Source organism: Euleptes europaea, chromosome 7 (assembly GCF_029931775.1).
Source record: "Euleptes europaea isolate rEulEur1 chromosome 7, rEulEur1.hap1, whole genome shotgun sequence".
NCBI lineage: Eukaryota > Metazoa > Chordata > Lepidosauria > Squamata > Sphaerodactylidae > Euleptes > Euleptes europaea.
In genome coordinates this window covers 78247454-78275101 of record NC_079318.1, presented here as the reverse complement: position 1 = coordinate 78275101, position 27648 = coordinate 78247454, and the positions used below count along the sequence as shown (strand labels likewise).

Here is a 27648-nt window from a genome sequence, read left to right as displayed (position 1 = left end):
AGGCCCAGCCCGCAAGCAGATGACCACGACAGACACTACGGACGAGGGTGCCACATAACTTAAGAGATGCTTCCTCCAACCTGTTATTTCCCCAGGCAAATCCATCATGACTTGGTCCCTGACCATTAATTTTAAGGAGACAGGAATACCCAACGAGATCCGTGCCACAGTGTGGAGGCAGCCACAATCCAGTCACAGCAGCCAGAAAGCCTCGCACTGATTAATGTGCACGGGACAGACCAGGACAGCATTCCTCCTGCCCTCCAGGAGGGCAGCTTTTAATTTTGTGGGGGAGGAGAGTTTAAAAGTGGGCTGAGGAAACGCTGTTAAAAACAGGATCCACACCTACATCTTTGTGAGAATTGTTCATTTCCCTGCAAGCCAGGGGAGGGTGGCAGAGCAGCCCCTACGGGACTTGCAAACTGCTCTCGAGTCCCCCCAAAAAGAGGAGCAACCGCCCCCCTCTCTTCTCTACAGGTTTCACGTTGCTCCAATTTCTATTCACATGTCTGAAGAGTTGCCCAACCTGCAACCACCAACCCCTTCTTTCTGGGTACACAGAAAGGCAAAAGACAGCACTTGAGGGGAGGGGAAGAAGAGGCTCACAATCCTTGCTTCTACTGTGGGAGGCTTGCTGGCTGCCCCAAGACAGTCACTGAGCAGCTGAAAGGGGCAGGCTGAAGTCTGGGGATGCTGTGCAGGAAGCCCTCCCACCAGATGACGAGGAGATGGAAGGGAGACGAGGAAGCGAGCATTACAAGCAAGCACCACAACTTGGGAATGGCTTCAGGAGAAGAGGGGTGGAGAGGGGTGGGGGGAGCACAGTTTCAGGAACGGAGGACAGGAACGGGAGCTCCATGCATCAAATGGCGGGGAAGAGGATCACTGTCCCCAGAACCCATTTATCTGGGCTATTGAGGCGGGACAGTTTACTCGGGAAGGAGAGAGGCAATGCTTTCCCACCTGTACCCCAGCCTCAAGCAGCCAGGGGGCAATTGATTGGGGTGTGCATTGCTGCCTTGAAAGCTGTTGCTGACACCATGATCCCGTAGCAACAGCTAAGCGACAGGACCGACCAACGAGAAGGGGGCAGCTAAGGCCTGAGCGGAGAACAGGCCTGCCAGCACAGTGGGTTCAGAGCCTGGAGGGACTCTGGCCCAGGCAGAGCAGAGCTTCACAGCAGGAGATTGTCCCTGAACCTGAGGATCAGCACTAAGAACAAGTAGTTGGCACACTCTGCTGTTAGTCACCAGCAGCAACCCAAACCTCCCGCCCAACTCCTGGATCTCAGTGGCCGGAGATAATGGCCAAGGCCCAGTCCTTGATGGCAACGGTTGCGTCCTGGAGGTATATCCAAGAGGAATGGGTGAGGCTCGCCAGCTGTCTTCTCAAGCAGTCCCACGACCCTTCACCGCTAGGAGGAGGGAAACAGAGGTGGATCAGAGGTGCAACCTGCATGCATGGGTTAGATGGCCATCTGTCAGCAATACTGATTCTATAACCTTAAGCAGAGTGAGGGAACACATCTTGGCCATCTTCTGGGCATGTAGTGGGGGTCGCTGGGGGTGTGGGGGAGAGGTAGTTGTGAATTTCCTGCATTGTGCAGGGGGTTGGACTAGATGACCCTGGTGGTCCCTTCCAACTCTATGATTCTATGCTATGGCATTTTAGCCAGCATGGACAGCGTTAGCCTGGTAACAGATTTGTGCTCCTGCCTGCATTAAAATTCTAGTGACTGAAATCTGCCAGAGCTCCAGTTTCACAATTCACAATTTTGTCATACAATCCATTTGGCTCAAGCTGAAGAAGACTGCTGAAAACAGGAAAACGCCCAGATTCCTGTCCTATCTATTTTACGCAATGTCTTTGTCACTGTGAACAATTTATAAAAAGTCATTGTATACATCATATTATTGCCATTGCATACTAATTGACCATACAGAGAACTGTGGCCAGGCTAACGGCTGGTCTTTCCATTTAAGTCCTCTCTACCTGTGCAGGCTGGGGCCCGTGTGAAGAAATTAAAGGAGGGCTTGCATGACAGGCTCCTCTCTCAGCCCCACATTCCAACTCTGACCCATCAAAAACAGGAGGGGAGAGTTAAAGTCCTCAATACCTGCTGCCTCCCCCTAGGACCAAGATGCCCCTGGTGTGTTAAAGGGGTTTGCCACCAGAGAGCCTTCAGAAGAGCGATCGGTTAGTCCTTATAGTTTACGTCTAATTCTGGGTCTTCCTCATGCCTCTCTAAAGAGAATAATCTTCGATAATCTCACTCTGCCACTGCAAGTACTAAACACGGACCCCGTCACAAACTGGCTTGCTTGCCTTCCCACATGTGCAAACACAATGCATGTGCGACAGCCAGAGAAGCTAATAAACCAGGGCCCTGCGCTTGAACTCATGAAGCTGCCTTATACTGAATCAGACCCTTGGTCCATCAAAGTCAGTATTATGTACTCAGACCGGCAGTGGCTCTCCAGGGTCTCAGATAGGGGTCTTTCACATCACCCACTTGCCTGGTCCCTTTAACGGGAGTTGCTGGGGATTGAACCTGGGAGCTTCTGCATGCCAAGCAGATGCTCTACCACTGAGCCACAGCCCCTCATCCATTTGGCTGAAGAGCTTGGGACGGCCTGGCTGTGAATCTGTCCCTGCTTATTTCAGGCAATTTATTCTTTGGAATGATAAACTGGGATGGGAAGCACTCGCCTCCTATGACAACTACTGGCCAACCCAGCTTATGAAATTCTAGGCAGGAATTTTAAAAGCTGCAATTTCCAGGAGGGTGGATTCTTCCAGAACATCCAAGTTTTGCATCCACAGGGGTGTAACAGCACACAGCCACATGCATGATCAATGCTCTCCGCCACAACCCGCCTCTCAGAGCTTTCCCCCCCCCCCACATCTTTTTTGAGGGGTCAGTCGTTTTGGACGACCTTCCTGCCGATTCATGCTGGAAATGCTCACTTGCAAGAAGCCACCCAGAGTTGCCAGCCCTGCTCCAGCGTCCCAGCAACGTAGTCCACAGCTGGCAGAAGGTAGTTCCGCATGAGGAAGAGCAGCAGTTCCTTGAGGTGCTCGGCCAGGTGCAACACGGAATCGGGAAGGTGGGCCTGGAGCTGGCAGGAAAAGGTCAGAGAAGAGGCATCGGTTCAGCCACTTTCAGGGTGGATCGATCGTAACAGGGCCCACATCTTTAACGCATAGCTTACAGACTATAATTATTTGTTCTGATCTCTATCCAGAAGAGTCGGGATGGCCAAGAACAGATGTGGATTTTATGCACGGCTCTATATCCTTTTAAAGGGCTTGCCATAGGAATCCAGATCACACATAACTGGCTGGCAATAAGGAGAAATAAAGAAGGGTGAAGGGGAGGAGAAACACAGAACTTGAAACTGCCGATAGCAATGAAGACCCTTCCCTGATCTGGAGAATGAAGGGTCATCCCCCGCCCCCACAAATAGCAGAAAGGGCAACTCCCCACATTCCAAGAGCTGCTCCAGGTGTTTGACGGAGCCTTGGTGTCCCCGCCCCTTTCCATCAGACCCACTGAGCCTCTGGTTGCTGCTGGTGCTCCTCTCCCTCCACACCTTTCACTGCTCCCAAGAGAGCTTTTACTGCCCCAGTCCCAGCTGCTCTTTTCCCCTACGAGGCTGTTCACAAGCACAGCTGGAGCTGAGGCACTGGCAGCTCCGTGTGAACAGCAGGAAAACATCTGCACGGCCAAGAGCCAGACATCTCACTCCTCAATTCCACTAAGTACCACTGGGGTGGCCTGGATACACAATCTGGCTGGACAGATCTAGGCCTGCATTGCCCTGCCTGCATGGCCAGAATAACGTGCTGGGAAAACTGGTCCACCTGGAAACGCCGGCCACACAAAGCCCCCTCTCATGCACTGTGGCTCCTTCCCTTTGTGTCTGAATTCCCTACACCATTTCTGATAACCACCTTCCTGTAAATATTCTGCACCGTAACCCCCGGCCCATGCTACCTTCCTCCTCCCTATGTCTACTTGGCAAATGGAGGAAACACCACCCTTACCCATTCGATGAGCCGAGGCAGGTTGTCCCCAAGCCAGGCTAGCTGAGTAGAGCACTTCCCAGAGATGTACGTGGTAGTCTCGTTCGTCTTGGCCCAGACTAACTCCAGGTTTGGCCCCAGCACGGTCACCACTTGTGAATAGTACAGAGGCACATTTGTTTCTAGCCAGCTGGAAGGGAAGGCATCTTTGTTTAGACATTTACGGCCCGCTCCCCTTCCCAGTGGGGGCCCCAAAGTGGCATACAGTATTGTTCTCCCCATGTCCATTTTATCTTAACCACCACTCTGGGAGGGAAGTTATGCTGAGAGACCGTACTGACTGGCCCACTGTCCCACAGCGAGCTTCCATGGCCAAGTGGAGATTCAAAACTGGGTCTCCTAGATCCCAGTATGACACTAATAGAAAGATGTTCTTTTCCCCCCAGAGAAAAGGGTGCCAGCCACATTCCAAGTCGGGCCTTAGGGGGCAGAGAAGGTTTCTAAAAAAGAGCCAGCGTGATGTAGTGCTTGAAAGCAGTGGTTTGGAGCGGTGGACTCTAATCTGGTGAACCGGGTTGGTTTCCCCACTCCTCCATGTGAAGCCAGCTGGGGGACCTTGGGCTAGTCACAGCTCTCTTAGAGCTCTCTCAGCCCCACCTTACCTCACCGAGTATCTGTTGTGGGGAAGGGAAGGTGGTTGTAAACCAGTTTGATTCTTCCTTAAGTGGTAGAGAAAGTGGCATATAAAAAACAACTCTTCTTCTTCTAAAAGAAGTGGAATTGGATGAGCTGGATTATTTATTGGGGTGTCTTAACTGGAAATATGGCACTTTGCACAGGGAACTTTAACCCACAACAACGAATCTGATCTTCTAGCAATCTATACAATTTTCTTGAATGACATGCACAGAGGTCACTGCCGTATCCTCCAATGTGTAAGACCACCCCAGTATGGCATGAGGCACGGCTAGCTCAAGCCTTCTAGGAGATCCCTAAATCTTAGTGGATGTCTTACAGCTGGAGCCCTCTTCAGGAGCAGGGGAGAGTAAAGAAAAACATCCAGCGAACGTAGCTTTTTGGCAAATATTTTTATCTTTTTGGCAAATATTATATCTTTTTGGCAAATATTTATATTAGACATCTGGGAATTCCTGTCTTATGTTTGACCTAAAGCTATACATTTCTAGGCTTGCCGGTCCGATAGGTCAGCCAAAAGCACTGTGGGAGAATTATCCTTGCTATCTGACCACTTAGAATCATAGAGTTGGAAGGGACCACCAGGGTCATCTAGTCCAACCCCCTGCACAATGCAGGAAACCCACAACTACCTCCCCCCCCACACACACCCAGTGACCCCTACTCCATGCCCAGAAGATGGCCAAGATGCCCTCCCTCTCATGATCTGCCTAAGGTCATAGAATCAGCATTGCTGATAGACAGCCATCTAGCCTCTGCTTAAAAACCTCCAGGGAAGGAGAGCTCACCACCTCCAGAGGAAGCCTGTTCCACTGAGGAACCGCTCTAACTTTTTCTGCTTCTTTCCTTGGGATCAGCTCAGCAACAAGTTTTTAAAAACTACACCACCCTTCAAATTTTTCATAGCAAGGGGAGAAGCAGAAGAGGATACAAGGCAAGCCAGAAGTAAGCCCAGCTGAGCCAACTCTGCCAGCATGACTTGGAATCCATCTGTTCCACCCAAAGGCCACAGGCAGCCAGCGTGATCCATCTCTGGACTGAAACAGTAGTGTACAGAAACTTGCACAGCAGTGTCAATAAACCACAAGAATCAGTGCCTGAGCATGTTTTGCTGTCCTTCACAGACTATCCAAGTTGTAGAGTTTACGTTTTAGGCAACACACCAGGAGCCTTACCCATGCTAAGCCTCACCCATGAGAGCCAGCGTGGCATAGTGGTTAAGAGCAGTGGACTCTAATCTGGAGAGCTGGGTTTCATTCCCCACTCCTCCACATGAAGCCTGCTGGGTGACCTTGGGCTAGTCACAGTTCTCTTAGAGCTCTCTCAGCCTCACCTCCTCATAAGGTATCTGTTGTGGGGGGGGGCAAGGGAAGGTGATTGTAAGCCACTTTGAGTATCCTTAAAAGCTAGAGGGGTATAAAAACCAACTCTTCTTCTAAGTGCTGGGCTGCCGTGCACTCCCCACCCCCACCTGCCCTTAAGTGAAGGCGCTTCTATTGTTCCTCTCTGCCGACGCAGATCCAGAGCAAGTCACTGACCTGTATCCTTTGAAAGAGTAATGGGTAACTTTGTTCCAGGCTTGCTGAGAAACAGACAGGATGCCAGAATTGCGGAGGACACGAGCAGAGGCAGAATCTGGCAGAGGGGGAAAAACACAGTCATGGCCTCCTTGAGTGGGGGTGTGGTCTGGAGAAGGCTGCACAGGCCAAGTCTACCTATCCTTAAAGGAAAGAATTGCCTTCCCCTTCAAAGGCAGACTGAGAGTTAAAGAAATCCCCCTCCCACACAGATCCTCTGGCCTCCTGGGGCAGGACTAACCTTGGAAGGAGCTGTGAGTTCTGATGTCATTCATCAAGAATCCCGTGGTAAATACCAGGATAACTAGCAGCAGTCGAAGCCAGGGGAACCTGCTGCCTTTCATCTTGAGCAGCAAGTTCTAAAAAGGACAAAGCCAAAAGAGAAACAAGAACATAAGAAAAGCTATGCTGGATCAGACCAAGGTCTATCAAGTACAGCAGCCTGTTAACACAGTGGCCAACCAGGTGCCTCTAGGAAGCCCACAAACAAGATGACTGCAGCAGCATTATTTTGCCTGTGATCCACGCTACCTAATATAATAGGCATGCTCCTCTGATCCTGGAGAAAATAGGTATGCATCATGACGAGTATCCATTTTTACTAATAGCCATTTTTACTTCTCCATGAACATGTCCTCTTAAACCTTCCAAGTTGGCAGCCATCACCACATCCTGGGGCAGGGAGTTCCACAATTTATCAAACAAAGTTTAGCAGAGCGGGAAAACAGATGCAAGACTCACTCAGGATCTGCCGGCCCCCAAAGCCCGCCTTCTCCTTCCAAGCAAGGAAATTTACCTTACAGGTGTCTCTGCAAGCGGCAACCTCCTGAACACTGTTCGGCCCTTTCAGAGCCAGCTCTTCGTTTGTGACTTTAAAGGAATGGACCGTTTCCTGCAAAGATTTCCGCATCTGGAGGAGAAGAGGATCACAAGCATCGCTCTGAAGTAGCAGCAGGAGGCACAGACCGAGCCGAGAGGGCTGTTAGCCTTCAGGGTCCAAGCATTGAAAGGCCAGCCAGCCGCTTGCCTTCAGTGAGGAAGAGGCCCATGCTGCCCCAGCTCCCAGCCTCCTCCTCCACCAAGCAACCTCATGTTCCATACATGCAAACCTCTTGAATCACAGCCACAAAGCAGAAGGGCCAGCTACAGGCTTCGCCCTGATGTGACATGCAAGCCATGAAGTACTTTGGCTAACATCTCTCTCAGCCTTCTAATCCAACAGTCCCAAGATGGATAACAAACTTTGTAAACAAACACCAGTGGAAAAAGCTAAGTATGACTAGCCAGCATCACTGAACACTAGTGATGCTATTAATATTTAGAAGCATACCGAAATACGCTATCAAAAACCACCACCCCCTGACTAACCTTCACCAGCTCCACCTAGGTCTGAACCCCCAAAAGACATAGACTGGGAATGCTCATGGCAGGGCCCTTTCCCCATGTCAGGTTTGCCCGTGCAAGCGGAGTAAAAGTGACCAAGGAACGCAAACCTTTTTGGAAGTGCCATCCGAGGACTCACAAAGGTGATTCAGGAGCAGGCTGGGAAGGGAAAAGCAAAACAAAGATATTAGCCACGGAGACACAAAACAAAGATAAATCACGACAAGTAGCCATGTTATCTGTCTGTAGTAGTAGAAAAGAGCAAAGAGTCCAGTAGCACCTTACAGACTAACAAAATTTCTGGCAGGGTATCAGCTTTTGTGAGCCACAGTTCACTTCTTCAGATATCTGAAAGTATTTGAAGTGAGCTGTGGCTCACGAAAGCTCATAATCTGCCAGAAATTTTGTTACTGGACTCTTGCTCTTTTCTACTGAAGACTTCCTCTGTTCTACAAAATAAAGATATTAAGCCCTCTGACGAATCAGGTCACATCTGACTGCCACTGTGGTACAAAAGCTCAACAGTGAGGGTGAAGACAGCAGAGCTCTGCGCACAAGCGAAACATGGCCCTTCACAGTTCTGCTGGCATGTCTCATATTTGTTGCAGACGGGCAGAACGTCTACACTTTGTATTTAATTTTTGGGAGGGGGGAAATCTTTCTACACCAAGTGTGGTGTAGTGGTTTGGAGCGGTGGTTTGGAGAGGTGGACTCTGATCTGGAAAACCGGGTTTGATTCCCCACTCCTCCACATGAAGCCAGCGGGGTGGCCTTGGGCTAGTCACAGCTCTCTCAACCCCACCTACCTCACAGGGTGTCTGTTGTGGGGAGGGGAAGATGATTGTAAGCTGGTTTGATTCTTCCTTAAGTGGTAGAGAAAGTCGGCATATAAAAACCAACTCCTCTTCTTCATCATCATCTTCTCCTTCTCTGATTTTGGAGCAGTGGACTCTAATCTGGAGAAATGGGTTTGATTCCCCTCTCCTCCACATGAGCGGCGGAGGCTAATCTGGTGAACTGGATTTGTTTCCCCACTCCTACACATGAAGCCAGCTGGGTGACCTTGGGCTAGTCACAGCTTTCTCAACCCCACCTACCTCACAGGGTGTCTGTTGGGGGGGAAGGGAAGGTGATTGTAAGCCGGTTTAAGTCTCTTTTATGTGGTAGAGAAAGTCGGCATATAAAAACCAACCCCTCTTCTTTTCTCAAGAAAAGGTGAAAAGTGAACCAGGGTCCCTCTGTATGCAAAGTGAGAGTTCTACCTCTGTGCTGTAGTCCCTCCCTATAAGTTCTCTAGCCTACCTTATTCCATACCTCCTCTTAGTTAATCATCTTTAGAAACCTTGAGGGCTAGAAACGTTTCTATGTTAACGCACAAGTCAAAGCTGCGATCCAGCCAGCATAATTCAGACAGGATTAATCAGCATCACTGAGGCAGCAGAACGGCACTCGCCTATTCGCACCTAGACTGTGAGAGGTGTTTGATGTACAACTGTCTCCAGACGCTGAAGCTGAGAGGATCCAGGTTGAGGCAGTCGTTCAGGCAGTTCAGCAGCTGCACAGGGGCGAGAGAAGAATGATTCTCAAGAGGGCTAAGAATCAGAAAATTCTGCAACAAGGTCACTGATAAAGTCATGAGGCTATACTGGTTTCAGGAGCTGGATGAACATTGTGAAAGCTCAGGTCCCCCAAATGCTGCTGCTGGCAGGAAAGTATTGCTTTAACTCAGCTCTTGAGGTTCCCATCCTCTCTCTGGCACAAAAGGGAGAAGATGTGGGTGGGTATGCCCGCACCTATGGAATACTGTCCTGTGTGATGTGCTGTCAAGTAGCTTCCAACTTACGGTGACCCTGTGAACTGATCATCTCCAAAACGTTCTATCGTTAACAGCTTTACAGACTGAGGGCCGTGTTCTATCAGAATTTCAAATGGTTTTGTTCATATATATTCCCTCCAGCACCAGAGGCAGTATGCCTCTTTATAGCAGTAGCTGGGGAGCACGGGCAGGAGAATACTGTTACAGTGATCCTTCTTGTGGGCTTCCTAGAGGCAGCTGATCGGCCACGGTGTGAACAGAATGTTGCATTAGATGGACCTTTGATCTGATCCAGCATGGCTTTTCTTAGGTAGCTTCAGTACACAAAGTCCTTTGCATGTGTGGATGGGGTGGGCTGTTGCCAGCACATTTTCTGTCTTGTGTGACTCCCAGCATACCCTCATGCCTCATCACTGCTGTATGGGAGTGAAGAGGAGAGCACCGAGGGTGGGGGAATGGTGGCAACCGGCGTGGGAATGGCAACTGCAGGCTCACTAAGTCAGGGACTATTTCAGGGGCCAGGAAACACCTGAAGTTGAGCTTTCGGAGGGCAAGACCCTCACTTTGGCAGTGCGTTATCCGACGGAACAAGCAAGCATCACCTCTGAAGCCTCCGTTCCTCACGCTCTGTTTAATACGAGAGGGAACAGCTGTTCTAGGAGGCGGCCTGCCGTTTGCAGGTTTTTAAGTATTGGGGGGGGGAACTTTTGAAAGGGTAGTGCGCTTTTACTCTCATTAATTGAGGGAGCCTTTTGATAGATTAGCTTAGCTCATTAACTGCCTAGATACCGCAGCCCTAGGAACCAATAGGTGATGGAAGAAGCACACCTGTGCCTCTCCGAAACCCGCCCCGGCCTCACCTCCTTTTTCATGTCATCAGGGCAGTTGAGAGTGGTCCTGGAGAGGAAGGAAGGGAAGTACGTGTGTAGGGTGGTTTCCGGCTTGGCCCCAAAGGCCAGCACTTTCAGGCGGGGGTACAACTGCCGTAGCTGCTCCTGCAGGCTAAGGAGAGATAGAGAGAGAGAGAAATCGCATCAGCCCACCATGCCTGGAAATGAGAAGGATCTCACCCTGTGCTGGGGCAAGGAAGGACAAATTCTGACCGCTGGACTCTTGCTCTTTTCTACTGTTAAGATATGATTATTGTAGATATAACTATTTACTTACTTAATTCACATCCCATCATTCTTCCCAATGGGGACCACAAAGCAGCTTACATTGTTCTCCCCTTCTCCATTTAATCCTCACAACAACCTTATGAGGTAGGCTAGGCTGAGTGTATGTGATTGACCCACAGGCACCTAGCATGCTTCCAAGGACCTTAGCAGTATGGTGTCATATGAAGACAATAAATAATTATGGGATATTTCTGATGAATGAGAACCCCCGTCTCCTCATCAGCAATTATTTTAATGCTGGGCCCTTGAAGAAACACACTATGGATACAAGAACCCGTAACTACCACACCATGAATGGAAAATGACCTGCGTGCTATTTCAAACTTCTTTTGTGATGCTGGAGGATTATTAATCCTGCTCTGAATACTACAAAGAATGGGAGCGGAGCAGACTGGATTTTCGGGCACTATGAAGGCATTTTACATCACCGTCTGACCTTTTGTAGGTATAATATGAATTTTGTTCATTACTGATATGTACCAACAGTCACACTATTTTGATTGTGCTAAGTAGGTTAAGTCAGGGAAATGTTTGAATTGTTTGGCACTCTGCCTTCCTTTCCTAAAATCCTTGGCTGCTGTTTCTGCTCTGCGGAGCCTTCACTCAGAAACATGATGCTTGTTATGCCATGCCTGGCTGGAAGCGTGCCATACCAGGATCACCCCTTTCTCTCTGCAACCTCCCTGTGCTATTCAATACACCTGGAGGTCCCTCCCATCTGCATAAGCGGCGCAGAACAGTGTGGGCGGAGGCCACACTTCCCACACATGCTGCTATACCTGGGTGGTAAAGAGTTGTTGGGCACGAAGGCAAAGTCCAAAATAGGGAAGAAGTCTTTGGGTCCAATCATGCAAAAGCCTTTTGTCAGGTTTGGGTGCATCCTGCAAGAAAGCAAGCAGTGCCTGTCAGTGGGAATAGCCTCCGCGCCGAATACAAAGACCACGAATGCTTTCCCAGTCATTTCCAATGCTTGGACACCAGAATCAACCCACCAATCTCACTTACTACCATGCACTGCCATCCCACAGGCTCATCCGGGCTCTTTCTTGCTTACTGATTATGGTAAGTCTTTCTAGGAGCTTCATTCACCATCACCACAGGGCCTGTGGCAAAGGCAGATAGATGCCCCCAACAGACCAAGTACCCAGTGCTCGTGGGCACATGCTTCTGCAGTTCATGGACTGAACAGACATGAATTCTCGCTCTTGGCATGATAAGTACATCGGTCCTACACAAGCAGGTAGACCACCAAGTAGAGACAAACCCACCACCAGCCCACTACATGGGATGGGATGTGCCAGTGCTCACGGCCAGATCATTCAACAGCCAAACACCACAGACATTCAACTGCATCAGGAAGGAGGGAGGAGACACTAAAATGACACCGGGTGTGAAGAGAGCAGATAAGAGAATAATTCTCCTCTCTCAGCATAATACGAGAATGCGGTCACTGAAAGTTGGCGGGGAGAAGTTTCAGGACAACCCATGATGGCAGCCAACAAGATACAGCCTGATGTTGCACCCCCACCCCACCCACACACAGAGAAACTCACATCAATAGCCGATCCAAGTAGGTGATGGCGTACGGGGAGAGAGATTTGATGCCCAGAACAGGAAGCATAATGTTGAGCCACACTGCAGAGGAAAAGGATGGTGCATTTGGTTAGGGATCAACGTGGTCTTTGTCAGTGGAAGGGGAGTGCCATGTACCCAGTGACCAGTGCAAAGATATCTACAACAGCTTGGGACAGCTCTGGATGGGCCACAGCAGAAGCTCAAGAGGAAGCACAAATCCAAAACTGGGAAATGAATCAAGACTCAGCTAGTAAACAAATATCAAACTGTTCATCTTAAAACGTTTCCACATGGATGGTGTTTGGGGGTGTGTACTGGTTGTTATAGTGCTCTGTGAGAGTCCACACAGCTCACTTTCCTCTCCCTTGCTACTTTTCTTCATTCTGCATCAACACATTGCAGCAACATTCTATGCCCGTCGATTCAAAAGTTCCAATATGCTCAGTGGCGCTCGCTCTAAGGTAAATGTGCATTGTATAAATGGTTAATGGATTTAGCGTTCCTCCTCCTGCTGCTGCCCCTCACCCTTTGCTCACGTTCCCTTCTCAGTTCCTCTCCACCACAGATTTCTGCTGTCGATTCTCGCTCCTCCTAATCTTGATAGGAAATAACAGCGAAGGCTGCCTGCTTCTTAAAAATATGCTACTGAATGCTTACTTCAGTAATCGTTAGTCAGGAGTGGAGTTCCATCTTGCGCAAGTGGAAATAAGTGGTTGGATACATTAAGATTGCACCACATGAAGCTGCCTGCTAATGAATCAGACCCTTGGTGCATCACACTCAGTAAAGTCCACTCAGGCTGGCAGGGGCTTTCCAGGGTCTCATGTAAATGTCTTCCACATCACCTACTGCCAGATTCCTTAACTGGAGATGCTGGGGATTGAACCTGGGACCTTCTGCAGCCAAAGCAGGTTCTCTCCAACAGAGCTACTGCCCCCATCCTGAGCGTCACCCTCTTCCAGAGCAAAAGCACTTATACTTATGGAAGAGCACTGTTTGATACACATCATGGCTTCTGCTTGGGCTTTGGGGCTCTCAGCGCAATGCCTGCATTTATCTTCATACTGAGCTCACCTCTCTACCTCCTCACAGCAAAGAACTAGCCATACAGTCTCTCACTTGCCTCCCACATTATAGGGCAAGCTGGCTTCAGCATACATCTTGGGCCACTATCAGAGTGATGATTATGTAGGCAAGGGAGTAAATTGTTTCAACAGGTTTGACTGTGCTCATTCTGCTCCTGTGTGCTTTCAATATGGGCTGCTTTTAAATTAGTGAGTTGTGAATCTGAACCTGTGTTTTAACTTTAATTGGGCTATTATAAATTTGTCTCCTTGCAAACTGGTTCCTGCTTTGTTATCCATCTTGAGTCTGAGGAGATAAGGCTGGATAGAAACAGCATCAACTCTCACTCCCCCCCCCACCTCTCAGCATCAACTCTGTCTCTCTCGCCTACCATAAGGAGTCTCAAAGCAGTTTACAATCCTCCTACAACAGACACCTTGTGAGGTAGGAGGGACTGAGAGAGTTTGGAGACAACTTTGACTAGCCCAAGGTCACCCATCAGGCTTCATGTGGAGGAGTGAAGAAACCAACCTGGTTCACTAGATTACAGTCTGCCACTCAAGTGGAGGAGGGGGAATCAAACTCGGTTCTCCAGATTAGAGTCCACAGCTCTTAACCACTACACCACGCTGGCCCCCACAGTGCTTTTAAATGGAGTTCCCACCCGGAACTAGCAGCTGCACTATGACTGACAGTCCTAGTGGAAGACTGGCGTAGATTGTAATGTCCAGTTTGGCCATCAGGAAAACCTTTTCAAGGGGGTTATTCTGCTCTAAAGAGGACAGCAACCTAACACTGTGGTGTGGGCCAGCAAAATGTTCCAGCAACAAACATTTAACTCAAAGGGGCACAGTCCTATGAAGTGCGCAGGATAGGTTTGGACGGGGCAATGGTCCTGCTCTACTCACCTTTCAGTCCTTCTGTAAGGTCAGCAAATCCAGCTTGCCCCAAGGCCCACATGATGGTGAGACATCTGGCTGGTCGGTTTTGACAGGATCTCAAGAGCTCAAGATACTGAGGCAAAAAGGCAAAGACAGCGGCGTTAATTCAGAACTCTCAGGGCCGGAAGGATGCAGAGCTGCTTTCTGGGAAATTCCCCAGGCCATGGGAGCAACCGCCAATGGTAAGCATACAACCTGCAGTCTTCCTACACAAGATACTGGCAGCTTATTTTGAGGTGGGGGACACGGTGTATAATCTCTGTGCACCATAAATGCTGGTCTACTTGTATACCACAAGACCTCCAGGAGTCACCGTGCCCTCCAGGGTGGGTTTTCCAAGGACAGCAGGCTATGGCATCAATATACTTTTTCTCCTTGTCCCCTTCCCCACCAGAATTGCTCTGGCAACAATGTTGGAGCTGGTTCCAGGCACACAAAACTGGAAAACCCAAGTGCCCCCAAAGGTCCGCACAAAATGTTGCCAGATGCAGCTATGCTACCATGTGACCTGCATGGAAATGGAGTGAACCTGATCCATAACGGGAGTGCAAGACTGCCTTCTGCCGATCTAAAAAGGCAACTGAGAACTCAAGGAGGTGGAGAGGGGTGAAGGAACTTCCACAGCAAACCGAAGGGGAGAAGCCGTTCACGCTGGATGAGGCTATGTGACCCCAGCTGCCTACCTTGCCTAAGTTCACCGTGGCAACTTTAGGTCTGTCCAACAGCATTGCTTGTATGCAGATCCTGTATCCATGCAGCGACTCTCCTGAAAGGCAAGCACAGCAATGCAGACCATGAGGAACAACAGTGCCGGGCTTACCAGTTTGGGACTCGGACACTATCGACATACCATACACACTTGTAGCAACTGTGGGACTGAGCTAATGGGGAGAATAGTTAGTCGTGGATTCTACAGTGGTGGCTTTGCCACCCACCTGCTTGGGTCCTGCCAGTGCTCAGTGGTGTCCCCCCGCCTGCAAACCCCAAAGCATAGACAGAAACAGAAGAACCTCTGCCCTCCCCCCCCCAACCAATGTATCACTACCCACAGGTTTCTTCTTCTTCCCAGCACACCCCACACACCTTGGCCTGCCTTTCTGGAAAATCAAGAAGCCGCACTCAGGTCACAGAATAGAGCCTTGGATACTCACCGTGAGGGCTTATTCTCTCCTGAGGCGAAGGGCATCCTGAGCTGTGGGTTGTTTTCCTCTCCATCCGGGTAGGCAGGACCAAAACTTTGACTTCCTGTCTCCCTTGGTGGGAAAACAGCCTACAGGAAGCCAGTTACCGTCTAGACTAGCTAAACTGACAGTAACGAGAACACTCACCAAGAACGGTGTTAATTTGAACAAAATGTGGGAACAACATGAACTATAGGAACAACATGAACTATAATAACTGGTTTTAATACTATCTAGCGGCTAAAAGGTTGTGATTTGAATTTTTCCTTGAGACTTTCACGGATTATGTAATCCCTTATTTGAAATTTGTCATTTTATAATGATGGAGAAACCTTAGCTTATGTAAGTAAGTTATCTAAGGTGTGCCTTGTTAACATCCCCGGGTGGGGCAGGATGCCCTTCGCCTCAGGAAAGAATAAGCCCTCACGGTGAGTATCCAAGGCTCTATTCTCTACTGAGGCAAGGGCATCCTGAGCTGTGGGACTTTATAGAGCTCCCAAGAAGGGTGGGTACTTCACTACTCTACAACACTCTGCAGGACTCTACGGCCAAAGGCTGCCTGTGCCGATGACCACGTATTAATCCTATAGTGTTTAATAAAGGTTGATACTGAGGACCAGGTTGCAGCACGACAGATTTCGTCGACTGAAGCCTGTTTGTCGAATGCAGCCGTGGTGGCTGCACTGCGAAGGGAATGTGCCGTAATGCCTCCTGGTACAGGGACTCCACTGGCTTTATATGCCTCAGAGATACACAGCTTAATGGTGTAACTAATGGCGGCCGCTGACATTCTCTGACCTTTTTTGGGATTGGAAATACCGATGAACATGAAGTCCGATTGTCTGAATTCAGCTGTTCTGTGAATATAGATGCAAAGGGCCCTTCTCAGGTCTAGGGAATGCCAAGTGGCTTCTTTTGAACCTGAGGGTTTGGGACAAAATGATGGCAAACAGATTTCCTGACTTCTATGAAAGCTTGAGTTCACCTTTGGCTGGAAGGTGGGGTCTGGAATGAGTACAACCTTTTCTTTGTGGAAGGTACATAGTCCCTTTCGAATGGACAGGGCTCTGAGCTCGGATACCCTCCTCGCTGAAGTTATGGCAGTGAGGAAGAGTACCTTCATACGAAGGAACTTCAGGGGCACCGATCTAAGGGGCTCGAAAGGCGGAGCGGTGAGGGCGTTTAGAACCAGGTTAAGATTCCAGGAAGGGAATCTGTGAACCACGGGTGGTTGAGTTTGTGAAACTCCCTTTAGGAACGCTGTAGTGTGCCTGTGTTGGGAGGTGACAACCCCTTCTGAAAAGGGTATTACTGTTGTTAGAGCCGCTACCTGACGTCTCAGTGTAGAGGAGGAAAGTTTTTGTCTGACTCCTTCCTGCAAAAATTCTAGGATAGCTGGAATGCCTGGCTGTAAAGGATTGAAGTGTTTTCTCCGCGCCCATCTGACAAAGGCCTTCCAAGACATGTTATAGATACGTCTGGTGGAAGGTCTCCTGGCCTCTATGATGGTATTAACCACCTCTTCAGAATAACCTTGATCTAATAGGCACCTCCTTTCAAGTGCCAGGCGGTCAAGCAGAACCACTGAGGGTCTGGGTGAGTTATCGGTCCCTGGCGCAGTGTTGCCAATTCCGTTGGAATCTGCCATGGTTCCTGGTATGACATTCTTTTTAAGGTGACGAACCATGGTCTGCGTGGCCAGAATGGGGCTATTACTATGACATTGGCCCTTTGCTGGTGGATTTTGCGCAGCACCTTGGGTAGGATGGGTATTGGAGGGAAGGCGTAAAGCAATTCGTGGGGCCAATCGCTCAGGACAGCGTCCATGCCTTCTGCTTTTGGGTGATAATACCTTGAGTAGAATCTTGGTACCTGATGGTTTGACCCGGAGGCAAATAGATCTACTGAGGGGATGCCAAATTTTTGTGTGATTAGATGAAAGGTTGTGCGGTCTAGGGTCCATTCTCCTTCGTCTACGTACCGACGGCTCAGCCAGTCCGCTTGTGTGTTGAGTGTGCCCTTTATGTGTTCTGCCCGAATTGAGGGTATGTTTCTCTGGGCCCAGGAGAAGATTATCATCGCCTCCCTGTGTAGAGAGGACGACCTGGTCCCTCCCTGTTTGTTGATGTAAGACTTCGTGCAAACATTGTCGGTCCTTATCAGGACATGGTGATTCCTTAGTTGGGTTGCAAATGTCTTGAGGGCCAGACCCACTGCTCTGAGCTCCAGAATGTTGATGTGGAGCCGAGCTTCCTGTTGTGACCATCTCCCCTGGGCTATGTGATCTCCCAGGGTTGCCCCCCAACCCGTTAGGCTGGCATCTGTGAAAACCTGTAGAGTCTCTACCTGTATATACTGCGTCTCCTTGCGGAGATTGGTTTTGGAAGACCACCATAGGAGGCTCCTTCTGACCTCGTAGGTAATGGGTACCATTTTTACTTTTTTCTTTGTTATGTCTGCTTGATGCGGGCGAAGCATCCACTGTAGGGGGCGTGAATGAAATCGGGCCCATGGCACTATGGATATGCATGCTACTATTAGTCCCAAGAGCTTGGCCAAGGACATGAGTCTGGTGGACTTTAATTTGGCTGTGTCGATTGCTATTGACATCAGTTTGTCTATCCTTTCTTTTGGAAGGGATAACGAATTTGTTTTGGAGTTGATAGTAGCCCCTAGGTGTGTCATGACCTGGGATGGCTGGAGTGAGCTTTTGGCAAAGTTGACCAGATAGCCATGTTCCTGGAGAACTTGAATGACTCTGGCTGTGTGTGAATGTGATGTGCTCGGGTCTGGTGCGCAGATCAGGTTGTCGTCCAGGTACGGGTGTACCTGGACTCCCTCTTGTCTGAGTGTCGCTATGACTGTGACGAGGGTCTTGGTGAAGACCCTCGGAGCTGATGTCAGGCCGAATGGGAGGGCTTTGTATTGGTAATGGTTCGTGCCAAAGGCAAAGCGTAGGAAATGTCTGTGGGAGGGGTGGATAGGGATATGTAGATAAGCCTCAGTGAGGTCCAAAGCAGTCATAAAGGTGCCAGGGAGAAGGGACTCCACTATGGACTTGACCGTTTCCATGCGGAAATGTCGGTGGGCCATCCTCTTGTTGATGTATTTTAGGTCCAAGATGGCCCTCCAGTCCCCGTTCTTCTTCGGGACAGTGAAGAAAATGGAGTACACTCCCTGGCATCTTTGATGAGTGGGAACCGGTTCGATAGCACCAATCTTCAGCAGGTGTTGAATGGCTGTTAATGTTCTGTGGTGTTTTCCTTTTCTGTAAGATATCAGGGAGCGAAGAAATCTGTTTATGGGGTGCCTGGTAAATTCCAGGAGATAACCCTGTGACAGGATTTTGGAGACCCATTTGTCCAGATTGGACAGAGCCCACCTTGTGGTGAAGTATTGCAGTCTCCCTCCTATCTGGGGGTGAATGGCGTCACTGTGGATTGTTTTTGGGGAAGCGATCTGCTTTGTCTGATCTGGGTTGGAACCCTTGGGATTTTTGGAACCGTCCTCCTCTACGAAAGGAACGGCTATTGCCCCATGTACCCCTGGTGGGTCCCCATGAACCTCTCCTATAGTCTGTTCTAAATCTAGGCTGGACTTTTGAGGCACGAAAGGAAGGATATAAGGAAGACCTGTTTTCCTTTTTGAGTTGAGTTGGGAGAACCTGCTTTTTATCCTTGGTCTCAACCAAGATGCTGTCTAGCTTTTCTCTGAATAGACGACCTTCCTTTACTGGGTAAGACATGAGGGTAGTTTTGGCTTTAAAATCGGCCGGCCAAGCCCTTAACCAAAGACCTCTCCTAAGGGAGGTAACAGAAGCCATGGATTTAGCTACAAAGGACATTGTATCCAGAGAAGCGTCTGCCATTAGGGTTATTGCACTAAGTACCCTTTCCAGACCTCCTATGGCTCTGAGGCTGTCCTCAGGAACCAACTGAATAATTTTCTTAACCCAGAGGTAAGAGGCTCTGGCAAAAATTGAAGTGGTTGCGCTGGATTGGATGGCCAGGGCCGAGGCCTCATGAGCCTTCCTTGCTAGAAAATCAGACTTTCTATCGAGTTGGTCCCTTAGGGAACCAACACCATCCTCTGGGACAAGGCCCGGGGATTGTAAGTCGAGCACTGGTGCATCAACTAATGGCACTTTGAGCATGTTCATGGCATGTGGTGCGAGGTTGTATAATTTTTTGATGGACTGAGGAACTGGTTTATTCGATGCAGGTTTTTCCCATTCCTCTCTAACTGCTCGTATAAAAAATTCAGGGAATGGCACCATATTAGATTGTGGTTGATGTCTGGGGAAGCATTCCTTGACACCCTGCTTTAAGTTAGATTTGGGTTCCTCGTTTGGATTGGCCTCCTCATTAAGGTCAAGGGCTAAAATGGCCTTGGCCAGTAAGGCCTGATAGTCATCCCCAGAGTAAAGCCTATTATGCTGTTCTGTGGGTTGATCAACCTCGTCAGCCGAGTCAAATTCGCCTTCCTCCTTATCTTCCTCTTCATAATCAAGGGAAGAATCAAGGGATTTAGAAGTATCTGTTTGTGACTCCAGTGGTTCTATAAATTTGGTTTTCATAGCCGCCTTTGTGGGCCAAGTATTGGTCCTGGGGTTAGTAGAGGTGCTAGGACCACCTAATTGTTCTATAGTATTAGTGATCGCTGACTGTGGGGGAGCTATGGTTGTTCCCATAGAACTTGCCTGGAGAGGGGGGGGCGGAGGTGGCATTCTGGCTTGAAAAGCTTGAAAAGCCATCCATTGGCGCTGCAAGGCGCAATTAATCAATTCGTCTGCATTTTCCCAGGAGAGAAAATGGCCGCCGGCGGATGAGGGCCAAGGGGGGGGGGTTGCCAACTCCCGCCTGGAAGGTTCCCGCTGCCATGTTACCCGTTCCAGCCTGAGAAGGAGCCGCGACCGCCGTCACCGAGGACGCCTTAGCGCTGGGGACGGAGGTAGGAGAAGAGTCGGGCGTTCCGCGCCTGGCTTTCTGTCCGGAGCCGACTTTCGCGCCGCACCGCCTTTTCCGGGTGCCCTGGAGTTGCGGCGCGGCTTTTCGCGCCTTTTTAATCTTATGCTTGACCGGGGCTGGCTCCTCAGGCGCGGTTTCCTCCGGCTGTGATAAGCTCCCTAATGGTCCGACTGAGCGGCCGTTGGGAGAGCCGGGATCCTCTCGGGCGGTTTCAACCAGCCCCCTCTGATAATCTTTCTCAGAGAGGAGGTCGTCCTCTCTGACTCTAATGGTGTCGGCCATTTTAGACCTTGCCAGAAATAATAGCCTTGGAGAAAGATAGAGAAAAGGAGGATCAGAAGGCTAGGGAGGAACAGAGCTAGTAGGAAGGTAGGGAAATAGAAGAAACACAAATAAACTGACAGGGAGAAAGAAGGAAAGGCTATTCTATCCTCTATTCCTAATCTGTGGCACAGAGCTGTGCGAAGATGCCTGCTCTACCCGACTAGGCAGGACGGAAACTGGCTTCCTGTAGGCTGTTTTCCCGCCAAGGGAGACAGGAAGTCAAAGTTTTGGTCCTGCCTACCCGGATGGAGAGGAAAACAACCCACAGCTCAGGATGCCCTTGCCTCAGTAGAGAACCCACAATCTCCACCATTGCAAAGCATCTTCCACTTCTCAATGAACACTTTTCCCATTCTTGCTTTTCTGAGCCTCAAAAGGCCCTCCCAAATTTCCCCCTTCTGTCTTGGAAGTGGCCCAATTCCTCCAATTCTTCACCGCACCTTTCCGATTCTGATTCCACCTCTGCCCCTCAAATGAGGCTTCCCTCACTAAAAACAGCAGCACTTCCCCAACACAGCTGTAGATCAGAGAACAAACACACACATACTCAGGACTAGTTACTGGGGCTGGGAATGCCTACAACCCTAGAGAACTGAACCCCAGTCCTGTTGCCAGTACCCTGCAAGGTGGCCCCACTGGTCTGGCAGCTCCAGAGATTGTGGCTGCCAATTTCAGTCTCTCTTCCCTCATCCGCCACAGCTGTTGCCGCCCTCTCAATTTCTTGCTCTCAAAGGTCCCACAACTCAGTCCCACAAGTCAGCTTCCAAATGACTCCATCCCTGTTCGTTGTACCCTTCAGGGGAGGGTGGGTGGCAGAACCTTTCACCCAACAGCTTATTCCCCACGCTTCGCTTGCTCTCACCAGGCGTCTTGTCCAGCTCTTGCAACATTGTGTAAATACAGTGGTCAAAGAAAAGCTCCAGAACGCCCCCGGATTTCGACAGCAGGGACTTGATTATGCTCCTCAGCTCCTTGTTCACGAGACAGTAGGGATAGTCTGCGGCCAAAAGAATAATCCAGTCGCACGATTAAGGAAGGATTTATAAAGTCAACATTCATTGCCATGAGAACTTCCCCACCTTTGGACCTAGAAACAAACTCCGGTTTGGATGGGAGGCTCCATTTTCAAGGGGACAGCAGCTGTTTCCCATGCGGGGACCTGGGCTAATCCCCCACTTTGCATGCCGTCTTAACACAAGGATTGCATACACCATCAAGAGTTTATGTGGATGTCCCTGCCTCACCTTAACAAAATGGAAGAAAATACTGCTGCTTCCTCAAGAGAGCAACCCTACTCACTGGGCACTTCAGTAGCGTTATGAAGTTCAAAAAGAAGAAGAACTGGTTTTTATATCCCGGTTTTCGCTACCTTTAAGGAGTCTCAAACTCAATCACTTCCCTTTCCCCTCCTCACAACAGGCACCTTGTGAGGTAGGTGAGGCTGAGAGAGTTCTGAGAGAACTGTGACTAGCCCAAGGTCGCCCAGCAGGCTTCATGTGGAGGAGTGGGGAAACCAACCTGGTTCTCCAGATTACAGTCCGCCGCTCTTAACCCCAACACCACGCTGGCAGTCACAAAAGCAACTGACAAGGCTCATATTCTATTGAAGATTTTATTACAAACTTTAACATGGGTCCAGCAGCACTCTGTGTTTTTTTTTTAAGTCACTGTTTCTGGCCTGTGTCCACCAGTAACAAAACCTTAACCCGCAGAATGCAGTGAGATGTCTAGCACAGATCTCTCCCCGCCCCCACAGGCCTGAGAACCACATTGACATCTCAGTCCAAATGGCTGCACAATTGCCAAAGCCAGCCTACAACTAAGCCCCAATGTCCACATTCCTGTGGATTTTGGACAGGGCAGCTTGACATCGCTTGATCTGTAGGCTCAGCCTGCTGGAAAATGCTGTGCAGGAGGAAGCCCACATGCAGCCCAGGAGATAAAGGCAGCATTATTTAATTATTGTGTTTCTCTGCCCCCTCATCTGAGTCCTGCTCAAGGCACCTTATAATTAAAAACTACAATACCAAAACACAAGCGACATTAAAATTGTCTATAAAACAGAGCACACCATTAAGAAGCTGGTAAAATAAACCCGTAATTAAAAGCCTGGGTAGGAAGATGTTTTTTAGCCTAGTGCCTAAAAAGAAAGTAAAGTAGCAAGCCTCAAGAGAGAGGGAATTTCAAAGGTGAGATGCCACCACAGAAAATGCCCTGACTCTAGCTGCCATCTGCCTCACCTCTGAAGGTGGAGGCACAGAGAACAGGGCTTGAGAGGTAGATCTTAACTGGTGGCCTGAATACTATGGGAGACCTTGAGGTACCCTGACCCCAAGACATTTAGGGCCTTAATGGTAAGAGCCAGCACTCTGCATTGTGCCTGGAAACAGATAGGTAGCCAATGCAGATCTTTCGGCACAGGGGTGATACTGTCCCTGTAACCAACCCGACAGTAGCCTGGCCATTGCATTTTAGACCAACAGAAGTTCCTAACTCGGATGTGATCAGAACGTGGATCCACTGTGGCCAGATCACTTTTTGAGAAACAGCCATAGCTGATAAAAGGGGCTATGTGCCATGGAGAACACCCGAGCCTCCATCTGTAGGGCAGTATGTAGTTGCACCCCCAAGCTGGGAACCTGCTCCTTCAAGGGAGTGCATCCCCTACAGGACAGGTTGGCTCTGCAATCAACAAGCAGCTTCTCCATTGACAACAGCACCTCAGCTTTGGCTGGATACTCTCTTTCCAGGGACGTCCTCTACTTCCTGTTATTCAGTATCTTGCCAAATAAAGCCCCACTGAAGAGAACAACCACTTGTTACAAAGTTAATTGCTCATGAAGGAGCCCCAAGCAGAAATTCAAGGCACAGTGTAAACACACAAGGAGACAGAATGGCTGGAACAAGCCTCTTCTGCTCAGAGGAGGAAGAATGTCTTTCTACTGCCACTGTTTTGGGGGTATTTTTATCAGCACCAAATCAGAACAAACATACCCAGCAGCCTGAAACACAGGCACTACAACAAAATCTGCACAGTTTCAAGACGCAGAATGCATCATCTATTGCAACAGCGACCCTGAGAATTTTATCTTCTTTAAAAATCAAATTTCTAGTTGGGCAGAGTAAACCTGTGTGTGGGGGGAGAACAAAAGGGCACAGGAGCTGGCATGACCCCAGCACCAACATAGATGCCATTAACGCCGTCTAAACTGGCATCTGTGCCGGCGAAGGGGAACGTACGCTGGTGGGGGGAGCAGTGTGGCAACATCTCGGCTGGGTGCCAGCATAGCTGCCATGGGAACGTGACTCCAGTGCTGGGGCTCACACCTGCACCAAATTTGGCATTCCTGGGGGAGGAATGCTCCTTGAGCCTGGGAACACCCCTTTTTGCAGGCCCCAAGTTGCGCCTGGAAAAAGGGTGGTGTAGTCCCATGGAACTCAACGGAGAGTTTCACAGGGTTTTCTTTAAACTAACATTTTTTGCTTGCGCTGTCTCCGAGGCCACTGTAACCACTCAGGATTGGACTGTTAATGACTAAAGTGGGCATGTTTTCAGGCACAGGAAACACACAGAAAAAATAAGCAAGATCTGGATTCGAACAAGGGTCACTTAGCAGGAAATGAGGAGAGAGGAGCTACCTACTTGTGTTTGAAAATACCAAGCACCACTTTCTCTGTGAAGTAAAATATAACAAAATTCTCTGAAGAAAAATAAAATATAAAGAACTTTCCTGCAACAACTGCAAAATCATACAAATTCACAAACCACAAGAAGGCAGGCAAATTTCTCCCAATTATAGGGTAACACTCCAACTTCAAAAATCTGGATTTTCTGATTGCAGAATTCTAAAGGTGGCTGACAACAGTGTGTCAACAAGGACTACACTAGCTTTCCCCCCTCACTATCTCTTTTAAGAATTACCGGTTTAGCAAAACATTGCACAAGAGCTGTGAGAATATTTTGGACAACACCAAGCACATATTTCAGACATCTGCACATGAAGTATGGGTGTGGTCAGGGCAGGTTTCAAGGCACACACACACCCCGTCCCCTCTGATCGACAACACAAGCCGCGTACAAGGCACCACTGACCGTGAGGGTGCTGGCTAAGCGTGGGGTCGCTCCTAGGAGCCTGCAGCTTGTAGTTCAGATATCCAGCCAGGTCCTTGACCCACACGGAAGGATTCTCTGGGAACATGCTCAAGCTTTTGTCCAGCTCCTGCTGGAGTTCTGACAAGTCAAGCTGCAAAAAGAAGAGTTAAAGAGAACACTGGGAAAGGCAACAACCGGCACAACGGTCAGGATCTGAAACACTTCTGTAAGGAAACTTGCAGAGAGGAAGCAGCGCAAAGCTGCCTTTTTGGGAGTCAAGCTGTTGGTTCACCTAGCTCAGCCTTACCCACAGAGACCAAGGGACACCAAGTCCTTTCAAGGACTGAACCTTGGACCATCTGCCTACAAACCAGGTGCTCAACCCATGGAGTCCCAGCATCAACTCTCACTCCCCCCCACCCCAGCTCTCAGCATCAACTCAGTCTCTTTCACCTCCAAGATCCAGCTCTGCTTTCAATGTGGCAACTTTATCAAGATAGAGGCTGGTGCTACAGAAGCTTCAAGTAGTAGGAAGGGGACGGTCAAGTGGTTTGCAGACTCCATGCCGCAGGGACTGCCTCTCTTTTTTAAAGATCACGATGGAACATGTACCAAGAGAACCCACCAGGCATCAGGGAACAGAAGTGTTCTTAGCAGCTCTATCTCCACATATACACACATCCCAGCCAGCCTGGAGCAATTAGGAAGGGGGAGATAATGCAGTCCTGGAACATTGCTCCCTTCCCCCACTCAGAGTCAAGTCCTACCTTGGCTGGTGTGTGTGCTTTTCCCTTCTAACCACTATCTCCACTACTCCAGCAGAGAAAAAGCACACCTCCAGGTCATGGATTAGGAAAGGCAGAAAAGGCTCACTGCTTCCACCTTCCTCTAAGCCTGGCAATATTTCTTGTAAAGGGGTAGGTACTGTAGCAAAACAACACCCCCAAAAATAACATCTTAAAAGCGAATAGTGTTTATTTCAATATGACTTTCATGAGTTACAAAAGCTCATGTTAAAATAAGTGCTGTTAGTTTGTAAGGAGCTGCTGGACTTTTATTTTACCACTAGAGAGTAATACAGACCACTCGGAACAAACTTTTCTATATACCGTATACTGAATGGGTATTTCCTGTTCTCTGTTTTACCAAGCCATGTTTTTAAAACATTTGCAACAGACCCTGAGAAACAAGAGTGTCCCAAATGCATCCAAGGACAGAAATGCACCCTAGTTGAGAGGGCAGCAGTGGGGAAATTTGCTTCTTGCGTATCAACAGGATCACTTCCCAAATTTCAGTAACTGAACTGTTAAGCCAAACTACTCCACAGGAAAGCACATTTGGACACAAAGCAACAACTCACAATATTTTCAAAGGCCAATACAAATACTTCCCCTCCCCAGACCTACAGCAAACTAACCAGGCTATGCTTTAGAGACATGGTGTTCTTTTCCGCGCCCATCAGTTTCAAATGTTTCCTCCCACAGTGCAGGCAGTGGGCCACTTATCGCTCCGTTCGCACACTTTTGTACATGCAGCTGGTTCTAAAGAAAGCAACCCCTGCAGGTGCAGCCTCAAGATTTAGTTTCTTTTCAATGTTAAACATTTAGGTAACATATGCTTTGCAATATGTTATTAGATACGACGATAGAAGAGTAATGTATTGAAAAGATAGAGTAATGTATTGAAAAGATAGAGTAATGTATTGAAAAGATAGAGTAATGTAACAAAAATAGTAAATTGAAACAGTAAGCTCCATACAAATTGTATGAAGATGTTTTATGTTTGTTTTGTGTTCATGTTTTATGTTTGTTTTGTGTACTGAAATAACACTTTTAAAACTAAAAAAAAAGTTTAGTTTCTTCTAGGCTTCTTCCTACAGATGAGTGGAGTATTCATTCCAGGACACAAACCCACAGAAAATTCCTTCCGCAGACTTTGAATCCTTCACTTACAATAATTCATAGGAGCAGTTTAACTATTCTCTCTGCAGAGGAAGGGGCAATGAAGCAACAAGGCAAGCTCAACAGCCATGGCCAAGCTGCAGCCTAAAGCATTGGTTCTTGCCCTCCCTTTGGGCAAACCACTGTTGCTCCCATGCAGGGGACGTTTCGGACTAGCAACCACTAACACAACCTGTTCTGGCGCTCCACGCTCACCTGCAGAGCACAGTCATAGGTCTCACTTGCTGCAACAGCACCACTTACCGCTTTCAGAGCATCCTCCAGTGATCGGAACTGGCTTTGCTTGCGCCCCACATCTCCAGCGGATGGTTTCTTGGCGGGTTTCCCCAGGTTTTGCTTTTTCTGCTGCGGCTGCTGCCCGGGGGGTGGGGGCACCTGCTCTTTGTTCTGCTTCTTCGCGGTCTTCTCGAATGCAAGCTCAAAGAGGGTTTCTGAAGGCGCCAGAGGCACTACCGAAAAGGCAAAACAGAGACCCGTTAGATACCATTCTCTCTGCAGGGCGAAGCGGGACAACAGGGCTGCCTGAGAACCCAGCCGCGTTGGCCTCAGCTGTCATCCCAACTCTACCGAAGCACACCAAACCCCAGAACCGAGAGGGCGCCGCCATTGCACTCCCCCACCCGGCTCTCATACACCAGGGTAGACTGCCTTGCAACAGGGAGGTTCCACAGGGCAGCCTGACCAGAGATACAGGCCTCCCCCCCCCATTTTCCCTTCACTCACGGGGCGGGGCCAGACCACGGCCCCCATTGGCCTCGCCTAGCGCTTTCCGCCCTGCGGGACCGCCGCCGCCTCCCGGGCCCCGCCGGCTCGGCTTCCGCACCACTTCCCAGCGCCCCGCCGTCGCCGCCATTGGAGCCCCCCC

At 49.3% G+C, this 27648-nt stretch overlaps 2 protein-coding genes across 2 annotated transcripts in view; both read right to left on the bottom strand.

Moving 5' to 3' along the window:
• The window catches only part of EMILIN1 (elastin microfibril interfacer 1), a 138503-nt gene that overhangs the window by 71179 nt on the left and 39676 nt on the right, over positions 1–27648 (bottom strand). The gene's annotated exons all lie outside the window — the stretch shown is intronic.
• TMEM214 (transmembrane protein 214) lies at positions 1151–27648 on the bottom strand. The gene is made up of 17 exons (XM_056852379.1): positions 27507–27648; positions 27027–27232; positions 24823–24973; positions 21592–21726; positions 14941–15023; positions 14225–14330; positions 12230–12311; positions 11456–11557; positions 10359–10500; positions 9146–9237; positions 7793–7841; positions 7096–7209; positions 6541–6658; positions 6261–6357; positions 4048–4216; positions 2968–3119; positions 1151–1414 (listed from the first exon to the last, which is right to left on the bottom strand). Exons 1-17 carry the CDS (start codon positions 27634–27636, stop codon positions 1288–1290), a joined length of 2055 nt encoding a protein of 684 aa, XP_056708357.1. The 5' UTR covers positions 27637–27648; the 3' UTR covers positions 1151–1287.